The 26,633-nt window shown below is 41.5% G+C and overlaps 1 protein-coding gene and 1 long non-coding RNA gene across 4 annotated transcripts in view; one reads left to right on the forward strand and one right to left on the reverse strand.

Annotated features, from left to right (window-relative positions):
* Positions 1-26,633, reverse strand: part of LOC111973182 (voltage-dependent L-type calcium channel subunit beta-2-like) — a 38,360-nt gene that overhangs the window by 2,661 nt on the left and 9,066 nt on the right. For 2 of the 3 annotated variants that reach the window (XM_024000454.2, XM_024000452.2), the window contains exons 5-10: positions 26,153-26,233; positions 24,964-25,022; positions 24,237-24,346; positions 3,823-3,974; positions 2,760-2,855; positions 1,170-1,343 (exon numbers count right to left, since the gene is read on the reverse strand). In XM_024000454.2, coding sequence (XP_023856222.1) covers positions 1,170-1,343; positions 2,760-2,855; positions 3,823-3,974; positions 24,237-24,346; positions 24,964-25,022; positions 26,153-26,233 — 672 coding nt within the window. Of the gene's footprint in view, positions 1-1,169; positions 1,344-2,759; positions 2,856-3,822; positions 3,978-24,236; positions 24,347-24,963; positions 25,023-26,152; positions 26,234-26,633 lie in introns of all 3 variants that reach the window. The other variant, XM_024000453.2, reaches the window with a different exon arrangement.
* On the forward strand, positions 11,773-13,384 carry LOC111973183 (uncharacterized). The gene is made up of 2 exons (XR_002878526.3): positions 11,773-12,056; positions 12,304-13,384. It is a non-coding gene; the product is annotated as an uncharacterized lncRNA (long non-coding RNA).

Here is a 26,633-nt window from a genome sequence, read left to right on the forward strand (position 1 = left end):
TTAGTACAGTTAGACACACCAACACGCATATGCAAAGTAAAAAAGACAAACACACACCCTCAAACACATGCAAATCAAACACACATTTCCAGACAATATTTCAAATTCACACACACGCAAACCCACATGCATGAAATTCAAACGGCACACTTGTACACATACACACATGTGCACTGCACATTCAAAGGTTGAATATAGGTTATCAACCAACCATTGAAGGTTGCCTATGGTCCTGGAGAATACAGTTTCCCTAAAACTCCTCATATCCGTTTGCTTTCGGATTAATTTGGCCTGGTTTATTATTTTAAGTCTCCAGAACCAAGGTCGAATCCCCATGGAATACTAACACTTGGGCAAAGTCCCAAATGGCACCCTATTTCCTATTTAGTGTACTACTTTTGACCAGAGCCCTATGGGCACTGGTCTATAGTAGTGCACCATATAGGGAATAGGGTGCCATTTGAGACGCAACCCTGAAGTCCACACAGCTCTTATGACGGAGTATCTCACTCACCACAATCACAGACATGTCAACCTCACTCATCAGAAGCATTTTCATCAGCATTTTCAAGAGTTTCAAAAGGACTTTCATTGTCAGGAGTTTCAGTCTTACATTTCCCAATGGGGAGCAATGGATGGGGAAAAGATGTGGACATTTTAAATACAACTGAAACAGATCGGAATCAATCAAATTACCCAAACGAATTGTTCGCTGCTCACCGTTAAATACAGATCCTTCAAATAGATCATTATTTTCAAACTGACAAATGTGCATAATGCTAAACACATCGTGATCACCCTATTCATTCCTTTGCCTGTAAGTATTCATTATTTCAAAGGAATTCATTATAGCAACCCACCGAATTCATTATAGCAACCCACCAATTCAAATGACAAGCTCCTGAGTTGTCAGCGTACTTTCCAGACTTAATGATCTTGACTACTCATGGTTAGCAGGCCCACCGCCAGTCATGTTCCTCGTCTCTCTATTCCTATTACTGTCTCTCTCTCTGCCCTGCTCTTTCCTACCGTGGTCAGTGTGTCATGACTCTGACTCAGTGGCGGTACAGGCTGCTCATGGCCGGGGGGCTACTGGTCTCCCTGCTCTCCCTGTCTGGGCCCTGGAGCAGGCTGCCCATGTTGGCCTAAAGCCTGGTCAGCACCTGTACCTGCATGCTGGAGACGGGAGCGGGGCTGGAGGGCAGGGCGTCTGTGGCCAGCAGCGGTTTGGGGGGGTTGCAGCTGGCGGGGTGGGTGCTCTTCCAGTAGGCCTCCAGGTAATCAGCCATGTGCTCACACGCATCCTCCAGCTGGTTCTCATCCAGGATGATGTCAAACATCTCCTACATGAGAGATAGAGAGATAAACAGAGGGAGGGAGGAGGGGGAAAACGGTACACGCTTAGAAAAAAAGATGCTATCTAGAACCTAAAAGGGTTCTTCTGCTGTCCCCATAAGATAACTCTTTGAAGAACCCTTTTTGGTTCCAGGTAGAACATTATTGGGTTCCATGTAGAACCCTTTCCCAAGAAGGTTCTACATGGAACCCAAAAGCGTTCTACCTGGAACCAAAAATAGCTCTCCTATGGGACAGCCAAAGAACCCTTTTGGAGCCCTTTTTTCTGAGTGTATTGTTAGTGTTTTATGTGCCCTAAAGAGAGGAAGAAAGGAGGATAGGAAAAAACTCAATTGTTAGTGTTTTAAGGGCTGAAAACAGAGAGATAAAGAGAGGGAGAAAGGAGGATGTTAAACATGTGGAACCCAAATCACGCTGCACGTTGGTCTGAGTATATTTTCAGTTCGTATGACGAACGTGACACGATGTCAGAGGAAGGCCCCAAAAAATTCAAAGTCTCCAGTCACCCAAGTCATAGACTGTTCTCTCTGCTACAGCACGGCAAGCAGTACCGGAGCGCCAAGTTTAGGACCAAAAGGCTCCTTAATAACAGCTTCTACCCCCAAGCCATAAGACTAATTCATCAAAAGCCACCTAGACTATTTACATTGACCCCCCTTTGTTTTTACACTGCTGCTACTCGCTGTTTATTATCTATGCATAGTACCTTTACAAATTACCTCGACTAACCTGCACCCCCGCACATTGGTACCGCCACCCCCTGTATATAGCCTCATTTTCTTGTTACTTTTTTCCCTCATATTTATTTTTTTCACTTTAGTCTATTCAGTAAATATTTTCTTAACTCTATTTCTTGAACTGTATTGTTGGTTAAGGGCTTGTAAGTAAGCATTTCACGGTAAGGTCGACACCTGTTGTATTCGACGCATGTGACAAATACAATTTGATTTGATGCTATTGGATGAACATTAGGGCAGATTTTCCACAAGCCTGTAATGATTGCACTCATATTCTAAAAGAATATCCAAGAAGATCACAGAAGGACGGAAATAGAATTGGCAGGAGATATGAGTCTTTCTGAAGCATTCCACAACAGTATTATTAATATAAGGGCAGAATCCTACCGGGAGATATACGCACACGACTCAAAACCTCGGTGGCAATACACATAAGACTTCAAGTAACTCGAGTGTGTGTTTTCAGTGTGAGTTCGCAATAGTCTCCTTTACAGTATCAATAGATGATGCACAGAAACTCAAATCTTCAATCTGCATACAGAAACAGTATTATGAAATGTCCAGGATGTATTAGATGTGGTATGTGGTGGGTGTCATCCAGGTAACAGCAAATGAATGAAATGAAATGAACAAATGAACTCCGGGCAGTGGTGTGGCTACACTCACGGCTGGGCATTGGGCCAGTTTGTCTGCGGCAACCATCTGGACGTTGAGGTGCTTAGCCTGGGACTTCCCCCTGGACTTGATGAGCCTCTGCAGAACCTGTGGGACATACGAGAGAGGGGCATGAGAGGCATGGCGCCATCAGCACCGTAACAAAGTCAACTCTATAAACATGAAAGCAGGTCAACACTGCAACGAAAGTCAACTCCATCACATGGAAGCGTCATCAGCACCGAAACTAAGTCAACTCCAACACATCACAGCATCATCAGCACTGTGAGGAAGTCACCTCCGATGTAGCAGCAACGTGGAAACTTGAACCTAACATCAGCATCAAAGTAGAACTGTGATTTTACTGATTCACAGCAGCAGAAGTCTATAAAAAGAGGAGTCAAATAGACTCGGTTTATCCCATCGAGGTGCGATTCAGACCGCCGACACTTTGATTTAGAGCCATAATTCACATTCCTTCAGCGACGCCTTCTTTCTCTTTCTATCTTACTCAAATGCCAGCGTTTTTTTAAGGATATTTGAATCATGGGTGTTATTTACACTAAGGCTGAAGGTTAGCGTGATGAATCAGTCGCCTCACTTCACTCTCTCCCATTCAGACGAGCGGAGTAGTCAGCGCTGACAGGCCGTATTTAATAACCCGAACAGGACGCCGTTCAGTTAGAAAAATGCGATATGAGCAGTGACAAGACATCCATACACCAGTTGCTCCCCAATGCATCAGGGACATCCATAGACCTCCATAAACCAGTAGGAGACTTTCACTTCAGCTCTGTTTATTTCATCAATCTGTCACTCACTGTTCTCACACTGGACCGTTTACCAGTGTTCTCCTGGCCTGCATCTACCTTTACACAATTACACATAATATTACTGTGTGTGAGACGGAAGGTCGGCTGAATATATTAATAGAAAATAAAGGTTAGTATTAGAATATGAACCATGTAATACACTAGGGCACACTGTACACTAGTACACTGCATTCAGTTTGACATGTCAAGTTTAAACTACCAAAGTGCATTTTGTGGAATTTTTTGGCATTGCTTGGCCTCACCTTAGGAGAGGAGATCTTGACGTAGACGATGATAGGAGCCAGGGATGTCTTGCCCAGTTGGGCCGGGTGGTTGATGGTGTCTGCGTCCAGTACCACCAGCTGTAAGGTCCGGGCCAGTTCAAAGATACGCTCTATCTCACTCTGCACTTCAGCTACTAGGAGAGAACGAGAGGGGCAGAGGGAGGGACAGACGAGTCACAGACAGAGAGAGGGAGAGCGAGAACGAAAGTCAAACCATAGATCCGTTTCCATTCTGCCCTTCGGTTAGGCGGCGGTGAGAGAAGGAGATATCAGCAAGACGATGGATATACATTTATTCAAAAAAAGGAAATTCAAAAGCTAATTTGACCTTTGTACTAACAAGGATTTTAAACATAAGCAGCTTGACTAGTGCTAGACTACTCCAAGATTGGTGGACCAAGATTCATTGGTCAGATTAGGAAGGAAGAGGTTGTGTTTGCTCGGTTGCATCTAGGACACTGTACATTGAACTCATCATTACATCTGGTTGGCAAGCACGTGAACGGCTTGTGTACGGAGTGTATGGTTGATGAAACAGTGAAGCATGTGTTTGTTTTCTTTATTAATTTAGATATCATAACCGCCATCGATAAAAGACAGTACTGTGCAGCCGTCTTCATCGACCTGGCCAAGGCTTTCGACTCTGTCAATCACCGTATTCTTATCGGCAGACTCAACAGTCTTGGTTTCTCAAATGACTGCCTCGCCTGGTTCACCAACTACTTCTCAGATAGAGTTCAGTGTGTCAAAGCGGAGGGCCTGTTGTCCGGACCTCAGGCGGCCTCTATGGGGGTACCACAGGGTTAAATTCTCGGGGCGACTCTTTTCTCTGTATATGTCAATGATGTCGCTCTTGCTGCGGGTGATTCCTTGATCCACCTCTACGCAGACGACACCATTCTGTATACATCTGGCCCTTCTTTGGACCCTGTGTTAACAAACATCCAAATGAGCTTCAATGCCATACAACACTCATTCCGTGGCCTCCAAGTGCTCTTAAATGCAAGTAAAACTAAATGCATGCTCTTCAACCGAATCGCTGCCCGCACCCGCACGCCCGACTAGCATCACTACTCTGGACGGTTCTGATTTAGAATATGTGGACAAATACAAATACCTAGGTGTCTGGCTAGACTGTAAACTCTCCTTCCTATCTCATATTAAGCATCTCCAATCCAAAATGAAATCTAGAATCGGCTTCATATTTCGCAACAAAGCTTCCTTCACCGACGGTGCCAAAACAACCCTTGTAAAACTGACTATCCTACCGATCCTCGACTTCGGCGATGTCATTTACAAAATAGCCTTCAACACTCTACTCAGCAAACTGGACGCAGTCCATCACAGTGCCATCCATTTGGTCACCAAAGCCCCATATACCACCCACCACTGCGACCTATATGCGCTCGTCGGCTGGCCCTCGCTACATATTCGTCGCCAAACTCACTGGCCCCAGGTCATCTATAAGTCTTTGCTAGGTAAAGCTCCGCCTTATCTCAGCTCACTGGTCACCATAGCAACACCCACCCATAGCACGCGCTCTAGCTGTACACAGCCCATCTGTAAATAGCCCATCCAACTACCTACCTCATCCCCATATTGTTTTTATTTACTTTTTTTTGCTCTTTTGCACACCAGTATTTCTACTTGCACATCGTCATCTGCACATCTATCACTCCAGTGTTAATTTGCTAAATTGTAATTACTTCGCTGCTATGGCCTATTTATTGCCTTACCTCCTCACTCTATTTGCACACCCTGTATATAGATGTTTCTATTGTGTTATTGACTTGTTATCCCACTTGTAACTGTGTTGTTTTTTGTCGAACTGCTTTGCTTTATCTTGGCCAGGTTGCAGTTGTAAATGGGAACTTGTTCTCAACTGGCCAACCTGGTTAAATAAAGGTGAAATATAATAAAATAATTGGTCTGTAAACTTTGATTGACTCCACACTCCAGTACAGTAGGTGGTGGCATGCACCTCTAACGTTTGTTTGCAGACCGCCATAATACCATAGAAGAATGGTAGAGTGAATACCTTTATGTAATGTTAGGACATGATTTTTAGAGATTGGATTATTGTACCAGTGTTGAATGTTCAAACTCAAATAGCTAACTAACTATTATGTTAAGGTAAGAATTAAGGTAAAACGTTGTTTTGTTGAAACTGTCGCTGGGCAGTGACGGTTGTTAACTTCTCTAGGATAGGGGGCAGCATTTTCACATTTGGATGAAAAGCATACCCAAATTCAACTGCCAGCTACTCATCCCCAGAAGATAAGATATGCATATTATTAGTAGATTTGGATAGAAAACACTCTGAAGTTTCTAAAACTGTTTGAATCATGTCTGTGTGTATAACATAACTTATTTAGTAGGCGAAACCCCAAGGACAAACCATTCAGATTTTTACTTTTTTGAAGTCACTCTCTTTTCAATGGATTTTCATTGGGAATCCAGATTTCTAATTGACCTTCTTGCAGTTCCTACCGCTTCCACTGGATGTCAACAGTCTTGAGAAATTGGTTGAGGGTTTTTCCTTTGTGTAATGAAGAAGTAGCCCTGTTCAGAACAAGAGTCGAGTGAAGTATACTTTTTGTTTGAGGCGTGTAACCAGAAAACATGCTACAGTTTGTTTTAATCCTGTATTGAACACAGATCATCCCGTCTTCAATTTTATCAATTATTTACGTAAAAAATACCTAAAGTTGTATTACAAAAGTAGTTTGAAATGTTTTGGCAAAGTTTACAGGTTTTCAGATATTTTGTAGCCACGTTTGAGCAAGTTGGAACCGGTGTTTTTCTGGATCAAACGCGCCAAATAAATGGACATTTTGGATATATATCGACGGAATTAATCGAACAAAAGGACCATTTGTGATGTTTATGGGACATATTGGAGTGCCAACAACAGAAAATCGTCAAAGATAAGGCATGAATTATATTTTTATTTCTGCGTATTTTTTTTTAGCCTATTTGAATTCTGACATGTTGGTGGGATTCACAACCAGTGTAGCTTTAACCTCTTGACGCTAGAGGTCAGATTTTCTTTTTTCTTAAAATATCGTTCCCAAGGTAAACTGACATTTTCTCTGGCCCAGAACGTAGAATATGCATATAATTTACAGATTAGGATAGAAAACACTCCAAAGTTTCCAAAACTTTCAAAATATTGTCTGTGAGTATAACAAAACGTATTCTGCAGACGAAAACCTGAGAAAATATAACCCGGAAGTGATATATATATTTTTTTTAACTGTGTTTCCTGGGCCGTCTATCTTCCATTTAAAGGGGTATCAACCAGATTCCTTTTCCAATGGCTTCCTCATGCTGTGACCAGGCTTTAGACATAGTTTCAGGCTTTTATTTTAAAAAATGAACGAGATTTTTCAAAACTAGTCAGGTGTCCTCCGAATAGTTCCTGCGCGCGAGAGGAGCTCTCCATTTTCCGTTTGTCTCTTAAAGAATAGGTTATGGACGGTTGAAATATTATTGATTATGTTTGTTAAAAACAACCTGACGATTGATTATAAAAAACATTTGACATGTTTCTACGACCATTACGGATACTTTGTCGAACGGAACACGGCTTTGGTTTTCTCAACATAATGCGCAACCCAAATAGCGTTTTTTTTGTGATAAAAGTAATATTTATCGAACAAAAATAACATTTGTTGTGTAACTGGGAGTCTCGTGAGTGGAAACATCCGAAGATTATCAAAGGTAAGCGATTAATTTTATTGCTTTTCTGACTTTCGTGACCAAGCTAACCAAGCTAATATAAGGCTAGCTGTTGTAGCATTGAAAGCTACACTCACAAAAGCTTGGATTTCTTTCGCTGTAAAGTATATTTTCAAAATCTGACACGATAGGTGGAATAACAACAAGCTACGCTGTGTTTTGGTATATTTCATTTGTGATTGCATGATTATAAATATTTGTAGTAATATTTTTTAATCTGATACGTTTGAAAATTTTCATCTTCCTTTCAGGACCGGAACGAGGCTGTAGTTTTCTCAGCATAACACGCAACCCAAATGGCGTTTTTTTTGTTATAAAAGTAATATTTATCGAACAAAAAGAACATTTATTGTGTAACTGGGTGTCTCGTGAGTGCAAACATCCGAAGATTATCTAAGGTAAGCGATTAATTTTATTGCTTTTCTGACTTTCGTGACCATGCTAATTTGGGGCTAATTGTTATAGCATTGAAAGCTACACTCACAAAAGCTTGGATTTCTTTCGCTGTAAAGTATATTTTCAAAATCTGACACGATAGGTGGATTAACAACAAGCTAAGCTGTGTTTTGGTATATTTCACTTGTGATTGCATGATTATAAATATTTTTAGTAATATCTTTGCATTTGGCGCCCTGCAATTCTAGCGGTTGTTTAGGAAAGTGATCCCGTAAAAGGGATCCGTAGCGCAGAGAAGTTAATTTGGTATCTTTCATGTGTGATTTAATGGAAGTTTGATTATTATAGTATTTTATTTGCATTTGGCGTGCTGCATTTTCTCTGGCTTTTGGCCAAGTAAGACAGTAGCGTCCCGCCTAAACTCAGATTTTTGGATATAAATATAAACTTTACCGAACAAAACATACATGTATTGTGTAACATGAAGTCCTATGAGTGTCATCTGATGAAGATCATCAAAGGTTAGTGATTAATTTTTACTTTATTTCTGCTTTTTGTTACTCCTCTCTTTGGCTGGAAAAATGGCTGTGTTTTTCTGTGGCTATGTACTGACCTAACATAATCGCAAGGTGTGCTTTCGCCGTAAATCCTTTTTGAAATCAGACACTTTGGCTGGATTAACGAGAAGTTTATCTTTAAAATGGTGTATAGTACTTGTATGTTTGAGGAATTTTAATTATGAGATTTCTGTTGTTTTGAATTTGGCGCCCTGCAATTTCACTGGCTGTTGGTTAGGTGGGACGCTACCGTCCCACATATCCCAGAGAAGTTAACATTACCTAGCTGACCGGTGAGTCATGGTATCTAGGCTTCTCCAAAAATGCGCTCTGATGTTGCTGATGGTCATTAGTCAATCAATCAATTACATGTTTCTATAAAGCCCATTTTATATGAGCAGATGTCGCAAAGTGCTTATACAGAAACCCAGCATAAACTACAAGCAATGCAGAAGTAGAAACACGGTGGCTAGGAAAAAACTCCCTAGAAAGGCTGGAACCTAAGAAGAAACCTAGAGAGGAATCAGGCTCTGAGGAGTGGCCATTCCTTTTCTGGCTGTGCCGGGTGAAGATTATAAGAGTACATGGCCATTAAGGCCAAATTAGGGCTGTCCCCGACTCAAAAAAATATTGGTTGACCGAAAGCTGTCCTTTCGACCAATCAATTGTTTTAATTTTTTTACATGTATTTTTCCATATATAGACACACCCTATACGTTTTAATAAAATCAACTATATGCTTTGAGCTTGTCTGATGCTTTAAGTTTATGGTTTGATGAAATAAGGAAAATGCCTCAAGAGGGTACCAGAGATCTAGATAACCAGAAGAAAAAACCTTAACCTGACTCAACTATTCTCCTCCCGCTCCTGCTGACTTTCGCAGATTCTGCCATTACTCTCCTGAAGTTGCCGGTAATAGGCAACCTTTCTCATGTTGAATACCAATTTATCTTACAATTTCTACCGATCTCTGCCAGTTAATGTTTTCATATGCACATTTAAGTGAAACAGTTTCATTTAAATCCTAATTGTCTTCACATCTCAAAATCATGTCATGTGGTTAATCAAAATGTTATCCAAATCTAAATGAAAATGATACAAACCTAAAAAGTTACTTCCAACTATGTATAGCCTACATAAAGCCAGCAAATAAAAACATTGCAGCCTACATTTAGAAAAAATGGCTCACATTGGCTACACATAGCCTGTCTTCAACGAACTTGAAACATTAATTTGGGTCTGGCCTGAAACTTCAGGTAGCGAACTTGCAACATTGTATGAAAATATTCTGGCCCCTCAAAGTTTCCCACCAGTGAGCTCGGGACAGACACAGCTGTAGGTTATTTGCGCAAGGGATAAGAAGCTGTACTTGACTTGGGCAGGAGCTCATCGGAGCGGAGTACCAGCACCTCAAATTTTCTACTGCTTGAGCTTCTGTTCCTCTTATAGAATATTAGCTTAAAAGTATTGTGGCGCTCTTGCACCTAAATATAAACAGTACCAGCACCCAAAATGAGTACCGGAACCTGTTTGAGTCTAAGTTAAGCACAGATAAGAAGTAATCAGGAAGGCCTATTTTATGTTTCCACTGGATCAGAGCATGACATTTTTCTCCTTTCATGCTGAGTGGTTATCGAAGGGGAGAGATCTGGAAAGATTTTCAAATACATTGAGGAACTATTGTAATTCTCAATGGATGTAAAAACAGATGGTGAAGAAAACATTACTTTGGGAAGCTCCAAGGGCATTAGTGTTGGTGCGTTAAGACAATAAGAAATATTAGATTCCCAAAAGGGCTCTTTTACAGTGCATTCAAAAAGTATTAAGACCCCTTGACTTTTCCACATTTTGTTACATTACAGCCTTCTACTAAAATGGATACAATATTTTTTTCCCTCATCAATCTACACACAATACCTCACAATGACAAAGCAAAAACAGGTTTTTAGAAATGTTAGCAAATGTATTAAAAATAAAAAATAGATACCTTATTTACATTTGCTATGAGACTCAAAATTGAGCTCAGGTGCATCCTGTTTCCATTGATCATCCTTGAGATGTCTCTACAACTTGATTGGAGTCCACCTGTGGTAAATTCAATTGATTAGACATGATTTGGAAAGGCTCACATCTGTCTATATAAGGTCCCACAGTTGACAGTGCATGTCAGAGCAAAAACCAAGCCATGAGGTCGAAGGAATTGTCCGTAGAGCTCTGAGACAGGATTGTGTCGAGGGACAGATCTGGGGAAGTGTACCAAACCATTTCTGCAGCATTGAAGGTCCCCAAGAACACATTGGCCTCCATCATTACTAAATGGAAGAAGTTTGGAACCACCAAGACTATTCCTAGAGCTGGACGCCTGGCCAAACTGAGCAATCGGGGAAAAGGGCCTTGGTCAGGTGACCAAGAAACTAATGGTCACTCTGACAGAGCTCCAGAGTTCTTCTGTGGAGATGGGAAAACCTTACAGGAGGACAACCATCTCTGCAGCACTCCACCAATCAGGCCTTTATGGTAGAGTGGCCAGACGGAAGCCACTCCTCAGTAAAATACACATGACAGCCCACTTGGAGTTTGCCAAAAGGCACCTACGGGTCATTGTTCTGTTGTAGGAGGAAATTGGCTCCAATTAGGCGCCGTCCACAGGGTATGGGATGGCGTTGCAAATTGGAGTGATAGCCTTCAAGATCCCTTTTACCCTGTACAAATCTCCAACTTTACCACCACCAAAGCACCCCCAGACCATCACATTGCCTCCACCATGCTTGACAGATGGCGTCCAGCACCCCTCCAGCATCTTTTCATTTTTTCTGCATCTCACGGATGTTCTTCTTTGTGATCCGAACACCTCAAACTTAGATTCGTCTGTCCATAAGACTTTTTTCCAATCTTCCTCTGTCCAGTGTCTGTGTTCTTTTGCCCATTTAATTTTTTATTTTTATTGGCCAGTCTGAGATATGGCTTTTTCTTTGCAACTCTGCCTTGAAGGCCATCGTGCCAGAGTCGCCTCTTCACTGTTGACGTTGAGACTGTTGTTTTGCGGGTACTATCACATGAAGCTGCCAGTTGAGTAGTACACAGCGTTGTACGAGATCTTCCGTTTCTTGGCAATTTCTCGCATGGAATAGCCTTAATTTCTCAGAACAAGAATAGACTGATGAGTTTCAGAAGAAAGTTCTTTGTTTCTGGCCATTTTGAACCTGTAATCGAACCCACAAATGCTGATGCTCCAGATACTCAACTAGTCTAAAGAAGGACAGTTTTATTGCTTCTTTAACCTATTTAATCCCATCGGTCACAAAAGTGACCGTAAAAAACATTTTCAGTTATAAGGCTCTAAAAATGTTACTGAATGACGTATCAATGCATTTCCAGCAAATATTGAAATATTAAAGGGTCTCAATGAAAGATGTGCAGTGTCACATGTTTAGTGTGAATTGTCACATGACCAGAGCTGTTTACTTCCTGGTTGCACCATGAGAAGAGGATGGCTGCATCAAAGCTCCCAAACAGAAGGTTAGTAAAGTATGTTAACATAAAGTTAGGACAAAGGTTTTTGGTACACATCATCTTTAGGGTGTCTAGTATTGATATATGCATTTGCAATTACTCAACTTTGTTCAGTGTGGTCATAGAATGAGTATACATGTTGACGGCAACAATTGTGACCGGCGGGATAACACAGTGCATCTAGGTATTCACATACTTATACACATACATAGTTCTTGTTTTACCTAACTTTCTACTCTGTTCTTTCTTTTAGTGTCACTTTGAGTCAAGTTCTGGATATGTTGATCTAGGTGACTGCCCAGACAAGGCATGCAACATTGCAGTTATCCCTCAAAATGAGAAAGATGCTATCCTGAGTGATTGTGATAGCGATGGGTCAGATATGGACTATGGACAGGCCATTTGCCAGCCAGGCTGTTGAATGCATATGCTGAACCTATGCAAACAGATCATGATGGGAACAACGTTATCAGTGATGATGACCTATGTCCTGATGTGATTCCAAAACACATAGTATACAGCCCAAATATGCAAAAGTTTGGCACGAAACCACTGAGCCACGGAAGGAGATCTTTACTGGCTGCTACTGTTGAAGATCAGGCAAGATATGACAAAGCTTCTCACTGGCCAATCAACACGATGCACCGGTTCCAGAGAAGTCGTCATTGTGACAAACGTACTACCTATGCATGTGAGAAATGCAAAGCGCCACTGCACATTGAGTGCTTCAAGATATACCATGGACAGTAGAAAAGGAGATAAGACCGAATGAAAAAGGGCTGAAAAAGACAAAAGAAAAATAGAAAAGTTGATAAAGGGTGAGGAGCYGTACAACTGACTCTAGGAAGAAAAGAAAAGTTGACGAAAAAGACAATCAAAATGACTGAAATGTTTTTGGAACAGAAGGTCAGTTTATTCAAGACATCCTGTATGACAGTAGGTCTGACTGATCGTAGTTCAAAACAGTGATGCACAAACTAATCGTGCACTTGGTTCTGAAGCTCTATGATATATATGTATATATAAGCACTCATTGTGCAGTGGCGCTTTTCAAATATATATATATATATATATAAAATATTTGTATTTTGTTCAGTGTAGGCCTCTACTTGAATGCATATTCTACAGGCTACCTCTATCCTGAATGTTACCTTTATGTTCAGTGGGAATGAATCACATGACTGCTATACAGGTGTTAGTGAATGTTGCACTAAAATGTCACAATGACAATGTTACAATGAATATTGCACTAAAGTACAAGTTCAACTGTTACAATAAAGTTACAATATTAATGTTTCAATGCATATTGAACTAAAGTAACAATGTGGAAATACGTTGATGGTTGTTGTCTTTTTGTCTTTGCTCTCAGTATTCATATCTTGTTGTATAAGGGTTTTTGATGTATAAAATAGTCACACTAGAATGTGACGGGGAATTCTAGTGGCAATGCCAGTGACAGAGTTTTAAATGTGTTAATAACTGGGTTGGGATATATAAGAACTTTGATAACTGCATAGGAGAAATATGTTAATTCAATATACGTAACATTATCCCACCGGTCACAATTGTGACCCACCATAAAACACACTTTTTCACCTACTTTTCCATTAAAATTTCAAAAAAGAATGATTGATTACTTCAAAGGGTTACTAATGACACTTGATTTGGATATTTTCATGTCTGGGAAAAATTCGGGATTAAATGGGTTAATCAGAACAACAGTTTTCAACTGTGCTCACATAATTGCAAAAGGGTTTTCTAATGATCAATTAGCCTTTTAAAATGATAAACTTGGATTAGCTAACACAATGTGCCATTGGAACACAGGAGTGATGGTTGCTGATAATGGGCCTCTGTACGCCTATGTAGATATTTGTCACGTTCGTCATAAGGAGTAGACCAAGATGCAGCGTGGTATGTTTCCATCTTTTATTATGGAATAGAAAACTTCAAAGAACAAAAACAACAAAACAAACAAACGTGACGCTATAATAATGTTCACAGGCAACTAAACATAGACAAGATCCCACAAAGCACAATGGGAAATGGCTACCTAAATATGATCCCCAATCAGAGACAACGATAAACAGCTGCCTCTGATTGGGAACCATACTAGGCCAACAGAAATATAATTCACCTAGATAACCCACCCTTAAATCACACCCCGACCTAACCAACATAGAGAATAAAAGCTCTCTATGGTCAGGGCGTGACAACATTCCATAAAAAATCTGCCATTTCCAGCCACAATAGTCATTTACAACATTAACAATGTCTACACTGTAGACAAAGAAATCTGCTTTTCTTTCAAAAACAAGGACATTTCTAAGTGACCCCAAACTTTTGAACAGTAGTGTATGTAATGGGGAATTGATATACACTAACAATCAAAGCAAACAGTTCACACAATGAAGTTATGGCGGGAGAGAGCACATTTTGGAGGGAGAAGTGCATTGTGCATCCGGGCGCATGGTCAATCCGACGTCTGCATGGCATACATTGTTGTGCTTTGCCGAGCAGTGCAGAGTTGTTGTCAAGGAAGTGAGTTTGTGTTTATAAATGATGTACCGCCCCCATCTACCATCAACCAATCATCTCAATGCAGAGCTATACCACGCCCTCCGCATTGTTACATTTGGAAGGCGCATGGCGATGCGGTATGGAGCTTGATTTGGCCTCTAAACATCTCACATTTGGACTCATCAGACCAAAAGACAGATTTCCACTGAACAGTCTCCTCTGAACAGTTGATGTTGAGATGTGTCTGTTACTTCAACTCTCTGAAGCATTTATTTGGGCTGCAATTTCTGATGCTGGTAACTCAAATGAACTTAACCTGCAGCAGAGGTAACTCTGGGTCTTCCTTTTCTGTCTTAAAGTAATGATGGACTGTCATTTCTCTTGCTTATTTGAGCTGTTCTTGCCATAATATGGACTTGGTCTTTTACCAAATAGGGCTATCTTCTGTATACCAACCCTACCTTGTCACAACACAAATGATTGGCTAAAACGCATTAAGAAGGAAAGAAATTCCACCAATGATCTTTTAACAAGGCGGCACACCTGTTAATTGAAATGCATTCCATGAAGCTGGTTGAGCTGGTTGAGAGAATGCCAAGAGTGTGCAAAGCTGTCATCAAGGCAAAGGGTGGCTACTTTGAAGAATCTCAAATATAAAATATATTTTGATTTGTTTAACACTTTTGTGCTTACTACATGATTCCATATGTGTTATTTCATAGTTTTGATGTCTTCACTATTATTTTACAATGTAGAAAATAGTAAAAATAAAGAAAACCCTTGAATGAGTAGATGTGTCCAAACCTTTGACTGGTACTATATGTGTGGAATTCAGACCCTTTACTCAGTACTTTGTTGAAGCACCTTTGGCAGCGATTACAGCCTCGAGTCTTCTTGGGCATGACGCTACAAGCTTGGCACACCTGTATTTGGGGAATTTCTCCCATTCTTCTCTGCAGATCCTCTAAAGCACTGTCAGGTTGGATGGGGAGCGTTGCTGCACAGCTCTTTTCTGGTCTCTCCAGATATGTTAGATCGGGTTCAAGTCCGGGCTCTGGCTGGGCCACTCAAGGACATTCAGAGACCAGACTATGGACAGACTAATTTTACACGCTACGTGCTTCAGCACTCAGCGGTCCCGTTCTGTGAGCTTGTGTGGCCTACCACTTTGCGGCTGAGCCGTTGTTGCTTCTAGATGTTTCCACTTCACTACAACAGCACTTACAGTTGACCGGGACAGCTCTAGCAGGGCAGACATTTGACGAACTGACTTGTTGGAAAGGTGGAATCCTTTGACGGTGCCATGTTGAAAGTTACTGAACTCTTCAGTACTGCCAGCGTTTGTCTATGGAGATTGCATGGCTGTGTGCTCGATTTTATACACGTCAGCAACGGGTGTGGCTGAAATAGCCGAATCCACTAATTTGAAGGGGTGTCCTCATACTTTTGTATGTATAGTGTACAACTCTGGTGACAGACACACACTGTGACACAGACACCAGGCAGGGCAAACCCATTTTGGTGATTTCTGGTATATCAAAATAAATCAATTGCAGTACGTTTTTGGGATCATTCAGCAGTTTTTACCGGATACAATATCAATTAATGTTGAAAGTTCAATTTATATTGTTTCAGGTTTTGGTTTTTCCATTTATGTTTTGAGCTTGGACTTTAGCACTATTTGGTGTCACCTCATTAGTCAGTATGTGTTACACCTGTGCTGGTTGCCATCTCGTTAGTGGGAAGGTGTTGGCACAATGCTCCCGTTGTCTTGAGAGAAGTGGAGGGTTGGCACTCCCTAGTTTGATAAAGGAATGTTGCGTTTATATTTTTTTTAAATGTATATTTAAAAAAAAAATCTGATCTTCCCTGTTTTGCTTTGTTCCACTTTGTGGTTTGCTTCCTATATTTAAGTTTGGTCTGGGTTTTTCTTTTGTTTTCCTCTTAATGGGTGCTCATGGTGGGTGTCTTTTAGGTTCCAGTTGTTGTTGCTAGTCAACTTTCAGTGGACACCCTCATGAGTGTCTTTCAGAACCCCTCCTAAAACCCCAACTGTTTCGTGTTGGTTGTTGTCAGTGACGCTTTGTTAATTCCCCCTTCTGTTTGAGCGACATTATTTGGTTTTCTAGCCGGGAAACGTAACAAAATTCTTAAACTTTAGTTGAAAATCTCTGCTTCCTGTTGACAAGAAAGATAAATAGGCCCAATATCAAAAGTTTTAACGTGTTCTAATCAATAACCAATATGCAGATTGTGATATCTTGAAAAGTTAGATACTCATTAATATGCAACAATAGTAGACACCTTATAAACTGCACACGCACCAAAAACCCTGTTTTGAGAAGTGGCAATAAATCACAGAGATATTTTTTACCTCTCTGGTTAGAGAACAACCTGCAGAGGACAGTGAGCTACATTTTTGGAATGATGCATTTTGATTTGGGGATCGCCAACACGGAAAAAGAAACTAAACACRGTCAATGACTCATCGATATCACATTGAAATCAATTGCAAGAAAGGAGGGAGATGAGGTTGCACATCCGGTTAAAACTAACACAGCTCACACCACATGGAATCTGGGAATAATGTGTACATCACTGGTTAAAAGACCATTTGTAGAAGAGAGCTAGCTGCATTTTGATATGTTGCATTTTGATTCAAGTGCGTCGCCAATACAGTAAGTGTAATGCAACGCTTTCTTTGTTAATCACTTCCATCGATATCACACTGAAATCATTAGAACTGGGAAAACATTTGGGGTGTAGCGCTATTTAAACTAACACTACTCAAAGGCCACACAGAAACTTGGAATAACTAATAACGTTGTTGGTTAGACGAGAATTTGTAGAAGGCTTATTTTGGATTGTCGGTTGTTGATTTCGGTGGTGCTGCCATTACTTAAAAGGTAACAGACCACTTTTTCTGTTAGAATCACTACGCGGCATTGGATATCAACAGTGACAATGGTTGGCTGCTATTGGTGTGTGCCTAGCGACTTTTTTTAGAAAGGCTGCCGCAGATTATCAGTGCCAATTCAATAAATCCAAGTGGAGTCCTGCTCATCCCAGAGCGTGTGACAAAATCAATGGTACAAAAGCAAAGATATTGATCTGTTTTAATATTATGTCATGGTGATAACTGTACACTTTTATACTAACATCACCAATCTGAGGTAAAAAGGATGTGTAATTCCACTAAATGTTATGGGGTGAAAATGCAAGATTGTGTAAAGTAGTAACACAAACTGTCCACATTGGGGAAATTATCACAATATACAATCAAATAATATGGCAAAATAATTCAACATGTCAATTTAATATGCTAGTATATGTTGGACAGTCACAAACTATTGCAACAATGACATCTCTATTTCTCACTCATTTAACCATTTAGAGAGTGGTGAAAGATTCCAAGAGCTCAGTGGTCTCCATCCTTGAGAAATGGAAAAATTATGGAACTACGAAGACTTTGACTAGAGCTGGCCGTCCGACCAAAATGAGCAACTGGGCAAGAAGGATCTTGGTCAGGGAGGTGACCAAGAACCCAATGACCACTCTGACAGAACTGAAGAGTTCCTTGGCTGAGATGGGAGAACCTGCCAGAAGGACAACAGTCTCAACAGCACTTCACCAATCTGGGCTTTATGGGAGATCGGCCAGATGGAAGCCACTCCTGAGAAAAAGGCACATCGCAGCACGTCTGGAGTTTGCAAAAAGGCACATGAAAGACTCAGATCATAAGTCAAAAGATTCTATGATCTGATGAGACAAATTTTACTCTTTAGCCTAAATGCTAAGCACTATCTGGAGACAACCAAGCACACCTCATCACTCGTCTAACACCATCCCTACCATGAAGCATGGTGGTGGCAGCATCATGCTATGGGGATGCTTTTCAGTGGCAGGGACTGGGAGACTGGTAAGGATAGAGGGAACAATGAATGGAGCCAAATCCTTGATGAGAACCTGCTGCAGAGAGCGAACAACCTTTGACTGGGGGCGAATATTTACGTTCCAACAGGACATTGACCCCAGACATACAGCCAAAACAAAGCTGGAATGACTTCAGAGCCAAAACAGAGACTTCTGAAATCTGTGGAAAGACTTGAAGATTGCTGTTCACCGCCGCTCCCCATCACCTTGAGAAAATCTGAAAGGAAGAATGGGAGAAAATCCCCAAATCCAAATGTGCAAAGCTGATACAGACATACCCAAGACGACTCAAAGCTGTAATCCCCGCCAGAGGCACTTCTACAAAGTGCTGATTCAGAGGTGTGAATATGTATGTAAATTAGATATTTCTGTATTTCATTTTCAATACATTTGCAAACATTTCTAAAAACATGTTTTCACTTTGTCATTATGGGATATTGTGTGTAGATGGGTGAGAAGAAAAAAAATATTTAATCCATTTTGAATTCAGACTGTAACAAAACAAAATGTGGAATAAGTCAAGGGGTATGAATACTTTGATGGCACTGCAGCTGGGACTGGGAAAAAGTGTGACACCAATCAGACCCCCGAGGGCTGGAGTACCAGATCGAGATGGAATCAACAGACTCGACACAAGATCCAGCATGACCTGATGCAGGGCTCCCCTGGCGAGTTAGCGTCGTGTAGGTTTTTCTCCAACCCTAATCTAGTGCACCTGATTCTAATAACTATTTGATCGATAAGCTACAGGAGGAGGGTAACTCTCCATGAGATCTGAACCTCCAACCTCCAGTCCCCCCACCCTTTTCTCTTGTAACCTCTCTCCCTCTATTATAGCTGTCTTTGGTGATTGAACTGAGAGAGATGTAAACACAGACAGCCGGCAGCTACGACATTAAACAATGTGTCATTCATTCGCCATTATATCATCATGTAAAATAAAGTGAATCTTTGTTTCATATTCTTGTGTGTTTGTGCTAAGGACGTCCAGTAGGTTAATATGAATAGTACTGATGACTGTATTACAATCATGTTGGTAAGATATTGTAATACTTTCTGTAACTGGTCTCATCACCTGCTGCTTGTATTTCAAAAGGGAACTTTGTTTTTGAAATATACAATTGCTAGAAAGTGAGAATAAATCAGGCTAAGATGCTGCAACATCAGTCTACAACCATTGTAGTGCAGAACAACATTGCCTTTACACTTGTGATGAGACTCTATTGGAGATATGGCCAAAGAGTAGCTTATACCGACGATCAAGGTAAGAATATACAGTGGGGAGAACAAGTATTTGATACACTGCCGATTTTGCAGGTTTTCCTACTTACAAAGCATTTAGAGGTCTGTAATTTTTATCATAGGTACACTTCAACTGTGAGAGACGGAATCTAAAACAAAAATCCAGAAAATCACATTGTATGATTTTTAAGTAATTAATTTGTATTTTATTGCATGACATAAGTATTTGATCACCTACCAACCAGTAAGATTTCCGGCTCTCACAGACCTGTTAGTTTTTCTTTAAGACGCCCTCCTGTTCTCCACTCATTACCTGTATTAACTGCACCTGTTTGAACTCGTTACCTGTATAAAAGACACCTGTCCACACACTCAATCAAACAGACTCCAACCTCTCCACAATGGCCAAGACCAGAGAGCTGTGTAAGGACATCAGGGATAAAATTGTAGACCTGCACAAGGCTGGGATGGGCTACAGGACAATAGGCAAGCAGCTTGGTGAGAAGGCAACAACTGTTGGCGCAATTATTAGAAAATGGAAGAAGTTCAAGATGACGGTCAATCACCCTCGGTCTGGGGCTCCATGCAAGATCTCACCTCGTGGGGCATCAATGATCATGAGGAAGGTGAGGGATCAGCCCAGAACTACACGGCAGGACCTGGTCAATGACCTGAAGAGAGCTGGGACCACAGTCTCAAAGAAAACCATTAGTAACACACTACGCCGTCATGGATTAAAATCCTGCAGCGCACGCAAGGTCCCCCTGCTCAAGCCAGCGCATGTCCAGGCCCGTCTGAAGTTTGTCAATGACCATCTGGATGATCCAGAGGAGGAATGGAAGAAGGTCATGTGGTCTGATGAGACAAAAATAGAGCTTTTTGGTCTAAACTCCACTCGCCGTGTTTGGAGGAAGAAGAAGGATGAGTACAACCCCAAGAACACCATCCCAACCGTGAAGCATGGAGGTGGAAACATCATTCTTTGGGGATGCTTTTCTGCAACGGGGACAGGACTACTGCACCGTATTGAGGGGAGGCTGTCTCTTATACACATCTAGATGTGTATAAGAGACAGGTATTGAAACGACTCAAAACAGACAGCCAGGGCAACTAAGGGGTGGCTCCGTAAGAAGCATCTCAAGGTCCTGGAGTGGCCTAGCCAGTCTCCAGACCTGAACCCAATAGAAAATCTTTGGAGGGAGCTGAAAGTCCGTATTGCCCAGCGACAGCCCCGAAACCTGAAAGATCTGGAGAAGGTCTGTATGGAGGAGTGGGCCAAAATCCCTGCTGCAGTGTGTGCAAACCTGGTCAAGAACTACAGGAAACGTATGATCTCTGTAATTGCAAACAAAGGTTTCTGTACCAAATATTAAGTTCTGCTTTTCTGATGTATCAAATACTTATGTCATGCAATAAAATGCAAATTAATTACTTAAAAATCATACAATGTGATTTTCTGGATTTTTGTTTTAGATTCCGACTCTCACAGTAGAAGTGTACCTATGATAAAAATGACAGACCTCTACGTGCTTTGTAAGTAGGAAAACCTGCAAAATCGGCAGTGTATCAAATACTTGTTCTCCCCACTGTATATCGTCAATGAGGACATGCTGCATTTCTCACCTTGAATGGGACTGTATGATTTCTGATCCTGCTACTGTCTGTCTATCTTTTTTGTTTCTCTTTCAACAAACAATTAAATATTAGCCTGCTAGCCCCCGTGTAATTACTCAGCTTTCCTTCATGAGTTGCTGTAAAAGAGCAGCGAAAATATTGTTTTTAATTACATCAACAACACATTTCTCGGTTAATCAAAAAGAAGGCACTTCTGTCTGATATGTCAACTTTCTTGGGAGAATGGTACATTTTATAGATTCTTTTAGCAAGAAAACACCATCTGCTGACCATTTAAGGAATTGAGTCCTCAACCGGTGTGCCAAATTTCATTCTGTAATATGGAATATTGACAAGCGCAACTATCGCCACGTCTATAATACTATAGGATTGTGTGGAAATTGGAAGTATTATTATTTTTTATTTAACCTTTATTTAACTAGGCAAGTCAGTTAAGAACAAATTCTTATTTATAATGCCGGCCTACCCCAGCCAAACCCGGATGACGCTATGGGACTGCCAATCACGGCCGGATGTGATTCAGCCTGGATTCGAACCAAAGACTGTAGTGTTGCCTCTTGCATTGAGATGCAGTGCCTTAGACCGCTGCACCACTCGGGAGTAACCAGTATTAACAAATGCATTTTTCTCCAGTTGGGTCAAATACATATATCATGAACAGTCCAGGAAATCTCCCTAGCAACACGTTTTATTACATTTCATTAGCAGCTCAAACAAAGCTTGTGTTTGCCCATCGAGAGCTGCCCATGACTAAGATACACCTACCTCTTGCCCTATTTGTTTGTTGTCGGAAATTGCGCTGATAGTCCAGATGTGTGTCTGATAATTAGAATTCAGCGATTGTCATTAGGCCCACTAAACTTGTAGCCAGAATTGATGTGTACACTGTTGTATGCGCGGGTCTTGGTCTTGGCCACTTATCTCCGCTTTGGAAAAATATTAGTGTTCTCGTGAACCACAACGCAATTTAGAGGGTATACTGCCCATTTTCAAGTCAATTCAAGTCAAGAATTGTCATGCAGCTGACATGCGGTAATGTTAAATAATTATGTAATTGCCTATAGTTTTCTTGACATTTCATTTAAAAAATTGTGATAGGCTCACGTTTTACCGGTAAGGCATAGGCCTACCCCTACTATTTATTTTGCCAGGACGCGTACAGGACCGTAGCGGCTTAGTCCACTTTCGCCCCTGTATCTATCACCATCAAGACAGAGTCGGGGTTCAGCGTACTGTCAAAACATCAGTCCCTGAAGTGACAAAATAATTATCCAGTTGCACTGGCTTCAAGTTAAAGCTTTTAGTCAAAAGTGGAGCACAAAGATTAAAGTTTGTGCAGTGTTTTGAGTGTGTCCCAGTGCTAATTTCGCTTTAAAGATGGGCGAGTTTATCCCATAACTACTCTCTTAGAAAAAAAGATTCCACCCCTAACCAAAAAGGGTTCTCCTACGGCATATATGTCAGAGTCAAGGCCCGCGGGCCACATCCGGCCCGCGAGAAGGTTTTTTACGGCCCCTGGGATGATCTTGATTTATTATTAGAACCGGCCCGCAGACCGCAGCAAGCCGGCAGCCCGCAGATCTTTTACACGCACCAATACTACATTTCCCACAATGCAACGGTGACGCACCGAGCAGTAGGCTGCTTCATTTCAATATTTATTGGCACAGCAGTCGTCAGCATCACAGTAAAATTAACTTTCAGATACCCATCAAAAATGGCAAAACGGAAGGTGGACACTGAGAACCGGGGGTTTCAAACAAGGTGGGAGTCGGAGTATATGTTCACGGAGGTAGCTGGAAAACCTGTGTGTCTTCTGTGTGGAGAAAGTGTGGCGGTACTGAAAGAGTATAATCTGAGACGACATTATGAAACGAAACACGCGGACAAAAACAAGAATATGGACATGATTTTTATATAAAGGAAATTTGTCTTTTGTGTCTGTTGAAAATTAAAGATTACTGACAGAGCCATAAGAAAATATTGCTTTATTTATCTGATCATATTGGAATATATTTGTTAGGTTTTCAGTAGGTTCAATTAGGTTCACTAGACTATATGCGTCATTTAAAAAATTTTCAATGAACATTCGAACAGTCCGGCCCTCGGCTTGTAGCTAAATTTTTTATTTGGCCCTCCGTCCATTTGACTTTGACACCCCTGTCCTACGGGGACAGCCGAAGAACCGTTTTAGTCATCTAAATAGCACCTTTTTTTCTAAGAGTGTAATGGAGCAACCGGCACACCAGGTTGCATCCCAAATGGCACCGTACGACTCTGGTCAAAGGTAGTGCACTATGAAGTGAATAGTGTGCCATTTGGGACGCAGCCCCGTGAGCAACGTTACAGAGCACCACGGCGATCCAACACAAAGATTAGCTACATGGCTTCCGTAGTTCCGTTGGCTCAGTGAGGTCATGTTTCATTGTTATCGCAGCTTGTTACTCAAGCCTGGTAAAATCAGCCGTGTTCTTGACCTTGTTATCTGGCAGCAGGTATCTAGTCTCTCCTTTCATTCTCTCTATTTCGTCCCAAAAGCAAACCTTTTTAATCACAGGCCTGGCCAGGTCATTCTTCGCCTTCCAACATCTGTAGGTCTGCATTATAACCATCTCCAAGGTTGCGCCCAAAATGGCACACTATTCCCTATATAATGCACTACTTTCAACTAGAGCCCTTTGGGCCATGGTCAGAAGTAGTCCACTATATAGGGAATAGGGTGCCTTTTGGGAAACATCCGAAGACTTTCTTTCATCTTTTACTCTTTCCCTTCTCTCCATGCAATGAATTAGTCTCTCTACATACAATTGGCCCTAGAAGAACACAGGTTTCCCAGCCTCGTACTTCCAAACTTACCAAGGTTGGAGCGTGTGTTGGATCGCTCGATGATGGCGTGTTTACTAGGGTTGTTGAGGACGGAGCGTTTGGCAAGAGAGATGTCTGCAGTGACTCGAGTGATTGATATTCTGATAGGAAGGCAGAGAGAAAATAACTGGTCACTGAGAGACTCGAGTGTGCTCTGAGTTCTGAAACAGCCGTATCAATAAAATATTTAACACTTGGGAAAAAGTACAGTTTGAAACAAAAAGGCATAGCCGCAAAATCACAGTCCATAATGAAGAGGGGAGAGTTTTGTGATTTCTAAGCAAGGTTTGGTAGAAGAGGGAAGAGAGTGGTGAGAGTATGCTTTGTAAAACTCATTGTTGGTTATCAAAAGGGTTGCACTTTGAGAGGGATATAAAACAATGCACAGTATATGCTAATGATCCTATGTTTTGTCAAATCATTTCTCTACTGCGGATGGGAAAGTGGCCAGGCAGCCGGAGAGGAGAGGAGCTGAGGAGAACCCTGCACTGCACTAGGGCCCACTATAGCCTATTAAGGACATGGATAGGGCCTATTTAAAGTAGCAGCTAGCACACATCTCCAGGCCAAACAAACTTGTTACACACTCCCTCTTGCAAAACCTCCAGGGATGACTAAATACCAGCCTATAGGACTCAGGCAGAGCATACTGAACAAGGATACAGAGCGAGAGAGAAAGAGGGAGGGAAGAAAGGAATGCAGGGACAGCTCAACTTACCTTCCCTCAAATCTGTGTTTCAAAAAGTCAAACAGTGCTTTTTGCATCATATCTGTCACCTGAAACCAAATGGGACAATAAAAACAGAGTGAACATTTTAGGAATCACCATCATGAAAACAGACAGTGTGTGTGTGTGCATGGGCGGGTGAATCAAAGCCAGCTCTTTGTTGCTGAAAAAGGGAGCCCCACTGCACAGATTGTTGTTTCAGTATTGACTGAGGGCACTTCAGCCTTCGCCTTGTAAACAACTGTGATCCTCTTCAGCTTAGTGTGTCCTGTTCTCACCAGGTTCCAGAGACCCCTGCCCCTGTCTGCCTCCCACAAATGCACAGAGACAAAGCTCAACTCTGCCATTGCATCCATGTGTCCACAGCGTAAACTAGTAGTAGAAGTGTAGTTAGTGTAAACAGTATGTATTAGTGAGTTGAGTAGTGGTGCTAGTGCAAGTAGAAGGATGGCAAAATTTCAGTAACTTTTCCAAAATGTCTAGGTTTTCCAGAAATTCCATTTGGCAGATTCTGGAAAACCTGGGTAGTTTGGGAATGTTACACGTTGGTTTCCTTACCCTGTAAACAGTCTATGGACAAGGTATGACAGCAATCCATCGTTTGGTTTCGTTAACCCTGGCAGTTGCTTGCACAAGTCCCATTGAAGTCATGGGACCGATATTAGCATTTTCCAAATCATATATAAGTGACTTTGTTGAGCTTCACAATAAAGTGTAGTTACTTTCGAATGATTTGGACATGATGATTTGTGCCACAAATGCTAAAACGTTAATATTTGGAAACAGTGCCAAGGAAACTAAACCACCTCATTGGATTGCTGTCATACCTTTTCCATAGACAGCTTACAGGGTAAGGAAACCAATATGTAATTTAAACATTTGGGTGAACTATCCCTTTAACAAGTAGGTCACATTCCACTGCTTAGACATCGCATGCATCAACCAATGGTGTCGTGCCACGTCGTCAACTGTGTCATTCATTGACTGACAGATTGCTATAACATATGATGTGGTTGGCTGACAGGTAAAACGCCTATCCAGGTGATGTAAGATCTGGCAACATAAGTAGTGGAATGCGACCGTTGTGATCTAAATAGAATGTCCTTGTGAGTGTAGTAGTGGTAGTGTCAGTAATAACCTCTTATTAAAGCTCGACACCAATTTAGAACAATTATGTTACCTCGTAGCCCTTCAGTGATGGTCCAACCAGGACCACAGGTCGCATGGAAGGCACAACGTCATATGGAGGAATGTGTTCCGTCTGCCCGGCGACAGAAAACAAACCATCAGCTTCACATCCAGGGAGATTATTATACATAGGGTGCATCCCAAATGGCAACCTATTCCCTACACAGTGCAGGGCCCTGGTAAAAAAAAAAGTAGTGCACTTAATAGTGAATAGGGTGGCATTTGGTACGCATTCACAGAATTACACACTAGGTCCAGCAGGGAACAGCAAAGCACAACCCATTAGACCAGGGTTTCCCAAACTCGGTCCTGGGGCCACCCCTGGGAGCCGGTTTTGGTTTTTGCCTAGCAAAACTAACTCATCATCAAGCTTTGATTATATGAATCAGCTGTGTAGTGCTGGGGCAAATGAGAAAACGTACACCCGGGGGAGGGGCAGGACCCAGTTTGGGAAGCCCTGCACTAGACCATTT

The sequence above is a fragment of the Salvelinus sp. IW2-2015 genome, linkage group LG14 (assembly GCF_002910315.2).
Source record: "Salvelinus sp. IW2-2015 linkage group LG14, ASM291031v2, whole genome shotgun sequence".
In the NCBI taxonomy this organism is placed as follows: domain Eukaryota; kingdom Metazoa; phylum Chordata; class Actinopteri; order Salmoniformes; family Salmonidae; genus Salvelinus; species Salvelinus sp. IW2-2015.